The sequence below is a fragment of the Nasonia vitripennis genome (assembly GCF_009193385.2).
Source record: "Nasonia vitripennis strain AsymCx chromosome 4 unlocalized genomic scaffold, Nvit_psr_1.1 chr4_random0004, whole genome shotgun sequence".
In the NCBI taxonomy this organism is placed as follows: Eukaryota; Metazoa; Arthropoda; class Insecta; order Hymenoptera; family Pteromalidae; genus Nasonia; species Nasonia vitripennis.
This window is the reverse complement of record NW_022279639.1, coordinates 2,263,765-2,278,410: the sequence shown is the minus strand read 5'-3', so window position 1 is coordinate 2,278,410 and position 14,646 is coordinate 2,263,765. Positions and strand designations below refer to the sequence as shown.

Genomic DNA, 14,646 nt, shown 5'->3' with positions numbered 1-14,646 from the left:
GGGAAGAGAAACAGCACAATTGACTGGAGACCAGAACGAATAATAATAAATAAAAAATTTGCAATAATTTCCTCTTTCACTCAACCATATCGAACACGATTTTTTTTTCTTTTCCACTTACGGGACCACGAACCCAAAAATAACGGCCCCGTAAGGTCTAATGAGTGCAACAAGCGTCGACACTGTAACGCGGCTAAGGGGAAGTAAGCTGGCGACGGCGTGGGAGGTCCGGAACCTCTTCCGAGCGCTCTCGAACCAAGCTAGTCACTCACTCCGTGATCGAGCACAGAAGCCGGCGGACCAATAGATTTTCGAAGTTATATTCAGATTTTTATCCAAAGATTTAGATTTGTTGTAGTTATTTATTCTAATTCACAGATTCAAATTAATTACTCAGAGATAATAGTGTTCATTATTCAGATTTCAAGTGAGAATTTCCTGTATAAATTGTAAAGAATTTCATAAAAAGGGAAATACAGATACAATTGGACCATATAGTTTGTTCAACCTATATATTTCATCCGAAGTCACTGATTCCTAAAAATCCCAAAATACCAAAAGGAGGAAAGGTCTAGAAAGAAGAGTTTTTCTATTCAATCGTTCAAGCAGAAAAATCGCAAGGAAAGATTCATAAATATTAATTTGGACCACTACCATTAGGAAAGAAAAGACATTTGCAGGCAGGGATACGGATCCTGACCAGATTCCGCCCTGGACACCTGTAGAGCGTGTCAGATAGGCAAACTCACATGAAAGGGGAAACTCTTCAAGTTTCCACCTAACAATGAGAATTTACGATATTCATATGACAATCATATGATTCTCATATGAGGATTCGGTTGAAAATATCATATGATTATCATATGATTATCATATGAGCACTCATATGATTGTCATATGAGCACTCATATGATTGTCATATGAGCACTCATATGATTGCTCATATGATAATCATATTAACACTCATATGATTATCATATGATTATTTTCAGCCGGGTACGTATTTATCCAAAAACTAATAAACTACAACAAATAAATATTGTCAGTAAACATCTTGACCCAATGACATATCCTTTGATATTTCCTTTTGGTCATCCAGGATGGCAATCTTATATAAAATGTACAAAAATAATAATATATCTACACTACAGTTTTATTCATGTAGATTAAGAATACGTGGTGATTTCAATCCTTATTTGGATTTGTAAAATTTATCACAACAATTCATTGCTGTTGTTTGGACAAGGATCGAAGGATGTCTAATTCTCGAATTCGAAAAATAGTAATATTACTATCATCTTATATAGGTAGTCCTAAATCAATACAACAAAATTATTTAGATTCAATGACTTAACTACAAGTCGACGGAAAACCAGATATTTTTATAACAATGACATGTAATCCAAATTGGAAGGAAATTCAAGAGAATTTATTACCGTGTGTAAGCACAATAGGTCATCCTGATTTAATCTCAAGAGTCTTCCATGAAAAAGGTAAAATTTTAAAAACCGAACCACTAAAAAATAATATTTTTGGTAAAGTTAAAGGTTATGTTTACGTAATAGAATTTCAAAAAAAGGGATTACCACATATTCATATGTTATTATGGTTGCATACTAATGATAAATTTCGAGATACTGATCAAATTGATTCTATCATAAGTGCTGAAATACCAAATGAAAACGAATATCCAAGATTATACAATATAGTAAAAAGTAATATGATACACGGTCCCTGTAGATCACAAAATAAAAATTGTGTTTGTATGAATGAAGACCGACGAAGAAAAAATAATAATAAAATTACGTTTCCAAAACATAGCATTGCAGATAATAGTTTTGTTGTACCGTATAATCCATATTTATTATTACTTTTAGAATGTCATATCAATGTAGAAATATGTAGTACCATTAAAACTATACAATATTTGTTTTAATATTTTCATAAAGGTCCTGATACAGCTCTTGTGAAGTTTCCAAATGAACATAATCTAGGTAATGAAGACAATGTAAACGAAAATAACGATACATATAAATATGATGACATATGACAACATCTTTCCAGCAGATATGTATTTGCACCTAAAGCTATATATCACATATGGGAATTTTTGCTACATGTTCAATCTTATGTAATTAAAAGCTGTTCATGAAGAATATGAACAATATGTTTATTATTAAAAAGGATGTGAACACGAAATAATTGATAAAAATGTCCATTGACATCTTGGTTTAAATTAAATAAAGAAGATAAAAATGCAACGTAATATTTATATCACGAAATTCCGTACTATTTTGATAAAAAAAAAAAAAAAAAAAAAAAAAAAAAATGGAATAAAAAAAATTTATAAAACTTCTCATTAGTATAATGTATTTTGTAAATCGAAATAAGCGTGAAGCATTTTTCCTACGTCTTTTATTATTACATGTACGTGATGCAAAATCATTTGCGGATATACGTACTGTAGATGGAATTATTTATGATAAATATAGAAATTATTTTCGATATTCAGGGAATAAAGTGGCTATTATAGTTCAGTCTTGAATAAATATTATCGATGGGCTTGGTGGTAGTGGTAAAAGTTATTTACATAACGTGATGATTAATTATTTAATTTCAATGAATGTTCCGTTCATTACAATAGCCTGGACTGGTATTGCTGCTAATTTATTAATTAATGAAAAAACTGTCCATAGTATTTTCAAATTACCATTAAATATTAATGAACAAACAACGTGTAATATTTATCCTAATTCAAAATATGGTAAACATATTAAAAATGTAAAAATTATAATTTGGGATGAAATATCAATGGTATCAGAAATAATAATTTCAAATGTAGGATCGAGAAAATTCAACAAAATGACTTTCCTTTTGCAGGGAAAGTTATTGTAACATCTGTTGACTTTAGACAAACCCTGCCTATAGTACGGCATAGAAACCGAACAAAATTCCTTGAAACATGTGGAAAAGGAGTAATTATAGTCTCTCGACTTTGATAGAGACTTGTGGATCAAAACAATTAATGTGAAAATAATAACACGCTCTTTAAACTTGAGATGAAAAGGTATACTAAGTATACCGTCAAACTATTGATGTTTATTGAAAAGAAAAGAGTGTGATTACAAATGTATTGACTATGGGAAATTTAGAGTATTAGAAGAGTGTTAGAGCACCGACGCGTTAACAAACGATATTGTTTAACGGTCGACACTGTGAGGCGAGTCCTCACAGCGCTTCGGCAATACGAAAACTGAATAACACAAATCAGCGAAAGCGCAGAAGACCGCTCGCGAAATAGGCGGAGAGAGACAGAGTAGGAGCGAGCGAGCGCGCGTTGCTATGGCAACCTCATTGGTGCCGTGCGGGCTAGCGAAAACCGTCGAATTTGAACTTAAGGTGACAAGCTACTCGAACCTTCTCGCTCTCTCTTCGCATATTAAACTAATATTCGAACATACCGCCCCTCTAGCTGCCTCGCAGCAATAAAGAGACCGGCAATAACAATAAATTAAATTTAAAGATAGGAAAGCCTACTTCGAAAGAAGCTAATCCCTACCATGACTCTACCGATCGAACTGTTCTCACTAAATTTCTGTGGAATCAATTCCTTAACGAACAGTCGATCAACAACAAGTTTACAATGCTGTAAGTTTGACAACATTACAATAAAATTTGTTACAAGGTTAAATTCGCCTATATTCTTGAATAATCTAATGCAAAGTTTCTAGCAAGCTAATAATAAAGGACAAAATAAAAACTTGACTCTAATGAATCTGCATTTAAACATTCGACTAGGATTCTATCTATTCACGAGCTAAGTGAGTTTACAGTGTAAGTGTTGTGTGTAAAATCTCTTCGATTGATGACACTGGGAAACTTTTCAGTCTTGACTGGACTCAGGTTGAAGGCTGGAGACTGCCCTCTGCGCACTCTCGTCTGAGGGCAGAAAGATGACTTTCACAACTGGTCGCTGGAACTCGGAATTGGCAGTACGGATGGTAACAACTCGAACTAGACCATCTTTCCCTGGATGTACCGCTGTAATTCGACCCAGTGGCCACTTGGATGGAGGGCAGAGCTCGTCCTTCAGAAGCACCAAGTCGCCCACGACCAACTGTCGTCCAGGAGTCAGCCAGTTGTTTCTCTGCTGTAAATGATGCAAAACCTCCAGTCGCCATCGCTTCCAGAAATGGTTTCTCATAACCGAGAGTAGCTTCCACCTGCAAGTGCGAGATTTTAGATTCACGTCTTCAAAGGGCTCGGGTTATACATTGAGAGAAGCGTTCACAAGAAAGTGACCAGGGGTAAGCGCCACCGAATCAGTGAACTCAGAGCTCAGTGGGCAGAGCGGCCGAGAATTTAAGCATGCCTAGATCTGAGCAGCAACTGTCGACATTTCCTCGAACGTTACCACCTCAGCCGAGTAAACTGGGTGATGAGTAAAATAGAACGTATTGTCCTTTCGATGCGAACTATTTACAGGCTCCATATGATCTAAAGTCAAATACTCCTCCATGAATTTTCTATAGGCACTATCTACCCTATAATCCTGCGCTCGACGCTTCTCTGAGCGGAGCAAAAATGCCACAGCAATCTGCTTCGTGTGTGCAAAAGAAACCTTTGACAACCTCTCAGAGAATGGCAAGCGAACGACAAATCTGCCCTTGGAATCCCGATAAACAGTATCTGCGAAATAATCTTCGCAATACTGATCCTCCTCGGACAAAACTTTAGAGGTGGCAATATCCTCCATTTCCCAAAACCTCTCTAATAACGTTGAAATCGATGGCTCTACTTCCACATGACAGGCCTGAGCGCTCTGAGCTCTATCAGACTCAGGAGCAGAAGACGCTCTACCCGTCAAAATCCACCCAAAAACGGTCTCCTGAGCAACAGGAGTATCAGTTGCACCAACTCTGAGCCCCGGCCGAATTATAGCAGCGTACACCTCTGCGATGAGCACGCAGTCTATCTGCTTTGAGAAAGCAAAATCTGGATCAGCAAGCTGCAAGCCCCTGATGTGATCCCAATTGGAGACTATGACCTCCTCTCGCGGCAAAAATCCCGTTACCTCTCTCAACACCAACGCCGAAAACTCCAAACAAAATTCTGTGTTCAACCTGGACCTTAATTGAAGAAAAACTTCACCCTTTGACACCGCAGAAGGACCTGCACCGACACCAATCACAGACACAGAAACAGGCTTAATCTTTGCGGACAAACTTTGCGTGACAAAAGAGACCTCTGCACACGTATCAATCAAGCATCTAGCGTACATCGAATTACCATCTAAGATTGAAGTAAGACCTTGGCTGTGGCCATCAATCGGGTCCTACCCACCACTGTTGTACTTGCTGATACCTCCAGCATACTTGACTTGCCAGGCGCGCTAGAAGAGCCCTTCTGACCTGTTGAATTTGAAGAATCTGCAGCCTCTCCTCCTTGTCGTCGATCCGAGTGAATCTTTGTGTGGTGTCTGCCCTTACAATTGGCGCAACGATTCTGAGAGGTGCAATCAGCCAAAAAATGTCCAGATCTCAAACAATTGAGACACAATCTCTCCTTTTTACAATGTTCAAAACGAGCGGAAGTCGACATACCATTGAACCTTGGACACGCTTGAAGCTGATGAGGACCCCTACATAAGCTGCATTTTACAGCGGCATTGCAATTGCCTTTAGCAAACGACGTGCTAGTTGCGTTGACTGAGACTGACTCACGCCGAGATGAACGATTCGAACCATTACCCTTCTGACTAGATTGTTTGGTAGGCGTCTCCGTATCATCATCTGCATCCTGATCAAGCGAGGACGCACGAGTTTCGAAAAAATTTGTGAGAGCTGAAAATGTCGAAAAACCTACCACCGACTCTTGCGAAATACGCCACTCGCTACCTTCTCGCGTCTCATTATCCAACTTGCGCTCGACCATATGAATAAGCCAACTGTCCCAATGTTCGCACGGGCAACCTACATTCTTGAAGGTTTTAAGCGCGGCTTCCGCCTTATCCAGTAACTCCATCAACTCTCCCGAAGATTTCCGCTTAACCGGTTTCATATCTATCAGCAATTCCATATACGTATGCATGCGTCTAGTGGGGTTATCGTACCTGCGCATCAATTTTTGCCAAGCAAACTCAAAACTAGCACCCGTCAACGGAAGACCCTTTACTCTGAGCGCTGCAGGCCGTTCAACCGAGTCTACTAAATATTGCATCTTGATAGCATCCGGTAAGTTGGCCTTGTTTTTCACCATCGAAGAAAACTGCTCCTTGAAGGTCTCCCATTCCTCGGCTTTTCCGGAAAATTTCGGGATTTGACATTTCGGCATGTTCGCGAACTTCGACGGACCCGGAACAGGTGGTGCGTGTACAACCTGATTATTTTGCGCGCCTGCAGCGGTTACCGGTGGCCTCGCGGCGATTTCTAAATCTTCAATTGACTGAAGCACATCCGCTTTACTCTCCACATAACTTGACTCAACTTCGAGATACTCGTCGTTCTCGAAGTACGCCTCGCCTTTGAAAGCCGACCTATTCGCTTGCAGGACCAGATCCCTTAGAGTATACTCGGACCAATACGACTCTAACAAACTCAAACGCGTGCGCATGTGCGGCAGCGTGCAAGCAGATGCCGCTAATCTTGCCGTGTTACATTTGAAATTCAGCAAGAACCCGCTTATGCGCTTCTGCTTAACTAACTCTGCAGCCGCATCAGCCATTGTTACAGAGTGCCAACTCGATCAAATACGAATCATGCTTGATTCAGAAATTCTAGCAGCGATCGAACTACGAGTAGAGAACGACTCAAAAAAAAAAAATAAATAAAAACGATATTTAAGTGCCGCCGCGGGTCCGCATACACACGGACACTAATTAATATGGCCGTCGAGACGCCAATGCGCGAAGACATGCGCTGTGTGGTGCGGCCCCCGCGGCCTAACGACGCACGACAGCGAAAATGTCCGGACGGCGAGCCGAGCAACGAGCGACACGTCGAGCGAGCGAGCTTGCGCCGGCCGATGAACTGCGCACAGCTGCTAGTGCGAATGCACGAACGAGAGAGAGAGAGAGAGAGAGAGAGAGAGAGAGAGAGAGAGAGAGAGAGAGAGAGAGAGAGATAGAGAGAGAGAAGGATTAAAAGCGAGCACCGCTCTGCCGCTGCCTCAACGTGGTCTAACGACGCCAAGTGAGCAAGAGCGAGACAGAGCAAGCGAGAGAGAAAGAGCGAGAATGAAATTCAAACCTCGTTTACGCCGGTGCCGTCAACTCCCGTGATGACTTTGCGTACTGGTCGCGTCGTCCAAAGTTGGTGGGAATGCGGTACCAATATGGCCGTCTTCTTCTTATTTCCCCTCGTTGTGCCCCAAATGGCGAACTCTTGGCATCCCTCGAAGTTCAAATCTTGACCGTTGACCTCTAGCCTCTAAACCTCTAACCTCTAATCCTCTAAACTTCTAATACGTCTAACCTCTAAACAAATATATACTTCTAACTGTCTAAATGTCTAAATTGTTACAACAACAACAGGCAACTAGGCCCCTTGCGGCCAACTGCGAGAGCGAGCTCTAGGAAGCTTCTGGACGCTCTCCGACCGTTGCGACTTCGAATAGTCGAACGGCTGCCGAAATACTTTAACACGCCTTCACTATGCAAAAAACAAAAAACTTTTCCGTGCACAACACTTAATGCCACGATACTGCACGATCTGCTACCAATAATTATAAAAATGTAAAATATTGGCTAAATAACCGACACAGAAACTATATTCAAAATCCAAATGTTAGATATACTTAATAATACATTGTATAAATGTTAGATAAATAATCGTTAAGTTTATTTTGTAGCAATATATTAACACTATCTTAATTTATATATATTAAAACTGATGACACATTTCTAAATTATTTGTAATGCGGGCGTTCTTATTAAAAATGTTACGTTTTATAATAAACGACAGTCTCCACCCTGTGAAATGCAGAGAGCAAATTTACAACCAATATTAATATAAATAATCATTTACAATAGTATCATTACCAGACTTCTTTACAAAAACAGGCATGAAACAAGATCATATCTGCACAAATGATTATTCGCAGCATTCTTTTCATACGGACCAAATCCGCAGATTACGTCTTGTGAAATGCGTAAATCCATAAAGCAGTCGTCATTTCTCATTCACAAACAGAAATCTTTAAAAAAAACCAGATCATATCTGCACAGATAATTATTCTCAGCATCCCTTTCATCCGGATCAAATCTGCAAATTACGTCTCGTGATATGCGTGAATACATAAAGCAGTCGTCATTTCTCATTCACAAACAGAAATCTTTAAAAAAACCAGATCATATCTGCACAGATAATTATTCGCAGCATCCCTTTCATCCGGACCAAATCTGCAAATTACGTCTCGTGATATGCGCGAATACATAGAGCAGTCGTCATTTCTCATTCACAAACAGATATCTTTAAAAAAACCAGATCATATCTGCACAGATGATTATTCACAGCATCCCTATCATCCGGACCAAATCTGCACATTACGTCTTGTGATATGCTTGAATACATAGAGCAAATAATTATCATCCTAGAATGATTCACTAGTTTCGGTGAATTTTTACATGATGGCTCATTTTAGTGTTTTAATATAGTGTAGATATCGTAATATATTATTATATTTTCTTGAGAGAGCAATTCCCATCTGTATATAGCTTTGCGGCCAACTTCACAATCCTAACACTTCTTGCGGCTAACTTAAGGGTCCTTTCACATTTCGGACTGAAGAAGAAAAACGTAATTTTAGCATTTGTGGATTATACACTAACATATTATAAAAATAAGCAGCCTTTTCACTAATATTTCTGTTGGAAGTCATAGTTTAGTTTAGAAAACATTCTAATGAGCCAAGAAACCTTACCAACAGTAATAATAAGTATTATTTTTTGTATAATGAAATATCCGAACCTCAATATAGCTGAGGGAGAAGGCGGAGGCTTACGATAGGGCTCACCCCAACGGCTGCGAACAAACTAGCTGTGGAGGTACGTTCCAATTTCTCCATTTACTATCAGAATGTAAGGTCTATAAGAAGTAGTTCCAAGCTAACGCAATTTAACCTCAATTTATTCAACTGCTGTATTCTACCTGATGTTGTTGTGTTAACAGAAACGTACCTCGACTCAACGATTAAATCCAGCGAACTTGGTCTTACTGGTTATACCATCAACAGGAATGACAGGGACTTCGACGGTACTGGCTTCACAAAAGGTGGAGGTGTGTTGATAGCAGTTAGGAGTCAGCTAACTTGCTTTCCACAGGCACAGGCAGCGAGCAGCTGTTTGTCCGGATCTCCACTCGACACCTGAAAATCATCTTGGGAGCAGTCTACATTAGATCTAGATCCGGTCTTGGGGCCTATGAGGGCCTTAATTCAGCTGTGGATGACCTTGCCAGTCGTTTTGGTGATTATCAGCCCATCATCTTAGGACAATTCAACTATTCAAATGTCAGCTGGCACACCAACCCTCTCAGTTACACCCAGTTGAGCTATTTGGACCCCAATCATGTGGACTGTGTGGCCGCTGTCTGTGCCACCATGTCAGCCTGCAATCTGGCACAGATGTACCCAGATCATCCTTGGAAAGGCTACACTCTGGACCTGCTATTCGCCCATGAGTGCCTCGACTCCTACAGTGCAACCGTCGACAAGCTGGTTCCTACTGATGAGCACCACGAGCCTGCGTTGTTCACCATTAGAGCTCCAGTTGCACCTCGTCGCTGTCGGTTCCAAAAGCGAAATTTTGTGAATGTAGACTACTCTGACGTTAATCGTGCCCTTGGGGATGCAAGTTGGGAGTCCTTGCTTCGGTGCAGTAATGTTGAGGATAGTTTGCAGCTCTTAAACGCTGCTCTGGATGCTGTCGTGGATAAATATGTCCCTGTGGCCGTTATTACTCCCAGCTCGTATCCCCGATGATATGATGCCGAATTAAAAAACCTTATCCTTGATAAGAAGAAAGCGCACTGCTAGTGGAAGACCACTGACTTATTAGTTGATCATATTAATTTTAAGCGTCTTCGTGTGGCTTGCATAAGATTCTCGCATACTAAATATAAGAATTATATCGACTCCGTTGAGCGTAATGTAAGGCGTAACTTGCGTTGTTTCTGGTGATATGTTAAGACATTAAACAAGGACGATGGCTTCCCCTCCTGCTTGTCGCTGGAAGACGATACCGCCTCCTCGGACCTCGGCATCGCAAACCTTTCTGCTCGCCACTTTGGCTTTGTGTACCCCTATGGGACTTCACACAACGGGCTTGATCGCTTTGATAGTTTACTTTTCGATGCCGAGGAGAGAATTAGCAGTAGCATGGCGTTTGCTGCGATTAATAGACTGCAGGATAATGTGAATGGCGGACCGGATTTTATTCCGCCATACATTCTAAAGCGGTGCTGGTCACAGTTGGAAAAACCGGTACTCCATATTTTTAATAAATTGCTAAAGGTTGGTCATTTCCTGGGCGAATGGAAATCTTCCTTCGTCCTCCTCATTTTCAAATGCGGAAACAAGGGAGATGCTCAAAACCATATAGGCCTATCTCTATCATAGGCTCTAGGGTGTCTCAAAAAACACGAACTTTCGAGTAGCAAAAATCTTGATGCAGTCGCATATTTCGGCATAGCAAAAAATTAGCCTGCATTTTTTTCAGTATTTTTAAATTGTTTGTAGGCGGCGCTCAAGCTGCTCAAAAGTTGATGAAGTTTGTGCACTTGAGCCCTCAGCTAGGCAAGTGTTTTGAGGTGACGGCGATAATCACCTTCAGCCAATCCTTCAGCTGACCCTTGAGATGCGTTTTCGGCTCTACCTTATAAAAAATGTATGACCAGTCACTCTTTTTCCAAACTTTACCCTAGTCGACAAGACAAACGAAGATTTTCAGTTCTCGTATTTTATTTATTTTAAACTAAATAACAAAAATATTTTATTCTTACTATTATAGTTTTTATAGGTACAATAAGTTTTTATTTATTTCCGCAACTATGTTTTTTTTTTATCAAAAAAACTGATTTTAAAGAATATTTGTAAACAATGATATTTTTTATTTAACTAATATTTGTCAAAAATATATAGAAAAATTCATAGCTGAAAATACCATAGAAATACCAGAAAGCATGATCGTGAAAATCTTGACCTGAGTGACCTCCCTGACCCAAGCCCTAAAGTTTTTGTCTACATATCCATTTCAGTTTTTTATTGTCTCGGGCAAGGTGCTAGCTCAAAATGTCGGTCAAACGACAAAATTTTTGGAATGAAAAAAAGCCTATAAAATATTCCTAGGTGAACGACGCCTTGGTCAATTGTTGACAAAGAGTTAAACTTCAGTAAAGTGAAAATCTTAGTTCCGTAACTTAATATTTGTGGGCTGTATGAGGCTCTAAATATAGCAAAAATGGCTGTTTTTATCGTTGCATATCTCAGCTTTGAACAAGCCTATTTTAATGAAATTCAGTTTTATGATATTCTGAATTGATAGGCAACACGTACACAAAAAATAATTGTCCTCACTACATTACATCATGCTTAAAAAAATTCGAAGCATCAGACCGTTTTTTTGTATAGGTTTTACATTTAAAATCTTTGTGAGGTTTGAGCGGTGCGAAAAAATAATTTAAAAATTTTGGAAAAAATGCAGGCTAACTTTTTGCTATGCCGGAATATGAAACTGCATCAAGATTTTTGCTACTCGAAAGTACGTGTTTTTTGGGACACCCTAATAGGCACTCTAGCCAAGCTGTTCGATGCAATCGTAACTTACGAATTGTATGAAAGAATAGCAAAACACATTTCCAACGATCAGCACGTCTTTGTTCGTGGACGCTCGACTTTAACTAATTTATTGTTGTTTAATGACTACTTGTCGGAAGCTTTGGAATCTTCCCTTCAGCTGGATACTATCTATACAGATTTTTCCAAGGCTTTCGACTCAGTGGATCATTTTATTCTTATCAACAAGCTTCATCAAATTGTCATTAGGGTTTCTTGTTGAAATGGTTTGCCTCCTATCTTTCTGATCGATCTTTTGCCGTTCATATCAATGACGCTGTATCTATAGTTATTCCGGTCACATCCGGTGTCCCCCAAGGATCACACCTGGGCCCATTATTATTTTGCGTGTTTATTGACGACCTTGTGAGGCAGTTGCGTTTTCTGAGGATCTTGATGCATGCCTATGATGTAAAGCTGTTCACCGTTGTGCGCTCCGCAGCTGATGCTCAACTCCTCCAGAGGGATCTTGACGCGCTGACGGGGTGGTCGCTCAGTGCTGGGCTGCGATTTAATTTATCAAAATGTCACGTTATCTCATACAGCTAGAGTCTTAGTCCGGTACTGTTTGGCTACTCCGTTGGCGGAGTCGCTCTCCCGAGATCGGATTACGTCAAGGACCTCCGTGTTTGGTTCGACTCGGGACTTTCATTCTCGAATCATATTGAACATGTTATCTTTACCACTTTCAAATTAATCAGATTTGTTAGAAGGTCCACCTCCAACTTCGTTAATGTTTACGCAATAATCTACCTATATGCTCTCTCTCTCTCTCTCTCTCTCTCTCTCTCTCTCTCTCTCTCTCTCTCTCACTCACGTGAGTACAACAGACCTGTTCCGCTTTGCTCATTTTTCATAGCACTCTTACTGCCGCACCCTGCCTTCGGGCCTATTGTTTTTTAGATCATTGTATGCGCTTTTCTGCAACCTTCAACGTGAGATAATAATCACTGGAGGCTGCAACTTCTTTCAACGCTACTTTTCTGCTTAAACATCTGTCGCTGTAACCTAACCTGCAAACTCGCACGGCTTTCTCTTCGTTGCACGGCGTCTATTTTTTCCTCAAAGTAAACTACGTGGAGCCACCTGTTGGATAGACGGAACACCACCATCAACGTCTCCATCATCAATCGCAGGTCGGTCAAATCTGACCTCTCTCTCGATTAGCACTCCATCTGGCTTCGAGAGTACCAAGTCTCTAGCTCAGTCGATAACTTGCCTACTGTCACTATCCTGCAACTCTCTCTACGTTATCGACTACCAGTAAGTTGTCGACAGAGACTCAATAACACCTAAAATGAAGACCTGCGAGTTGTGTAATCAGCAGTTCCACAAGGAGTCCCGCAGAGCAGCAGAACATCAGCACTGCTCCTGTCTCTGAAGAGATCAACAACCTCCGCAGGGAGCTGGCTGATGTTAAGAGGAGGCAGGAGCGCTCGGCAAATAATGTGGTGGTGACCTCTGGCCTAGCCTATACCCAGGAAACATCACTGCAACTCCTGGCTTACACCGTCCTGGCTGCACTGGATCCCACGGTCCTTAGGCGGGATGTGGCAACCGTCAGGATCATGGGGACACTTGACGCAACCAACATCAATGCGCAAGGTGACAGCAGATTACCACCTCTAGCTGTCACTCTCTCCAGTTGCTGGCCCGCTCCATTATCGTGGCCAAAGCCAGGAAACGCAAACTCCACACTAGCGAACTGGATGCTGCCCTACTGGAGGAAGCGAGAGCTCTCCACCCAAACCACCAGGGACTTATCAACATAAACGAGCTGCTTCCTCCATACATTCACAAGCTGCGCATAAAGGCCAGGCTAGAGGCAAAGAAGAGAGGGGGATGCCGCTCCTTCATGAGGGACGGGAGAGTCTACATCCGTTCTGGCGAGGACAGCGAACGGGCCACCATCATCTTCACAGATGCTGATCTTGAGGCTTTTTTAGCCCGTACGCCGCCAACAGCCAGCATGGATACCACACACTAACACACACACATATCATTCCACCAAAACCACCATCTAGATCATCCAACTCATTCACTTCTGCCTCTAAAACGTCTCTGTCCGAGGGTCTAAAGGTCTGTCATTTCAATGCAAATTCCCTTACGTGTCACATTGAGATGATCAGGCTCTTCTTATCCACTCGTTTCCCCTTTCACGTAATGGCTGTAACTGAGACCTGGCTAAGTGACAAGATATCATCCATCCCTTCACTGGATGGTTACACTTTGCACAGATGGGACAGAAACAGGAACGGTGGAGGTGTGGCCCTCTACATTCATCATTCATTGACGGCTAGCGTTATCTCGTCATCTGACGGCGAATGGTCAGGCAAGCCAGGTAAGCCGGAGTATCTTTTTTGTGAAATCACAGCTAAGGGCGTATCGCCCATCTTCGTGGGGGTTGTGTATCGCCCTCCCCACTCACACTTTATCCAGGGATCTAATTTCTTTGAACAACTAACAACACTTATGCACAACTACTCCACGAAGGTCATCATAGGCGACTTTAATGCCGATCAGCTTTCTTCATCTGAAGACGCCAATTTCATCTGGGCCTTCATCGATGAGAACTCCCTCACTTCTGTGCCATATGGTGCAAACCATCACAGACAGGACTCTGACACCTGGCTTGACCTACGTTTAATTGATGAGCAGGATTGCCTGCTCTCATACTGGAAGACAGACACTCCTTTCATCAACGGACATGACCTTATCACGGCCACACTCGACGTACAGATTCCACGCCACGTACCTGCTACATACTCTTACAGAAACTACAAAGGAATCTGTGCTGAGAAGCTAAGGGACTTCCTT

The 14,646-nt window shown here is 41.2% G+C and overlaps 2 protein-coding genes across 2 annotated transcripts; both read right to left on the bottom strand.

Annotated features, from left to right (window-relative positions):
* Nucleotides 1-4,372: 4,372 nt before the first annotated feature.
* Nucleotides 4,373-5,281, bottom strand: LOC116417065. Its single transcript, XM_031928157.1, has one exon. It carries the CDS (start codon nt 5,279-5,281, stop codon nt 4,373-4,375), a length of 909 nt encoding a protein of 302 aa, XP_031784017.1.
* An 11-nt stretch (nt 5,282-5,292) lies between these two features.
* LOC116417064 lies at nt 5,293-6,723 on the bottom strand. The gene has a single exon (XM_031928156.1). It carries the CDS (start codon nt 6,721-6,723, stop codon nt 5,293-5,295), a length of 1,431 nt encoding a protein of 476 aa, XP_031784016.1.
* Between the last annotated feature and the right edge of the window lie 7,923 nt (nt 6,724-14,646).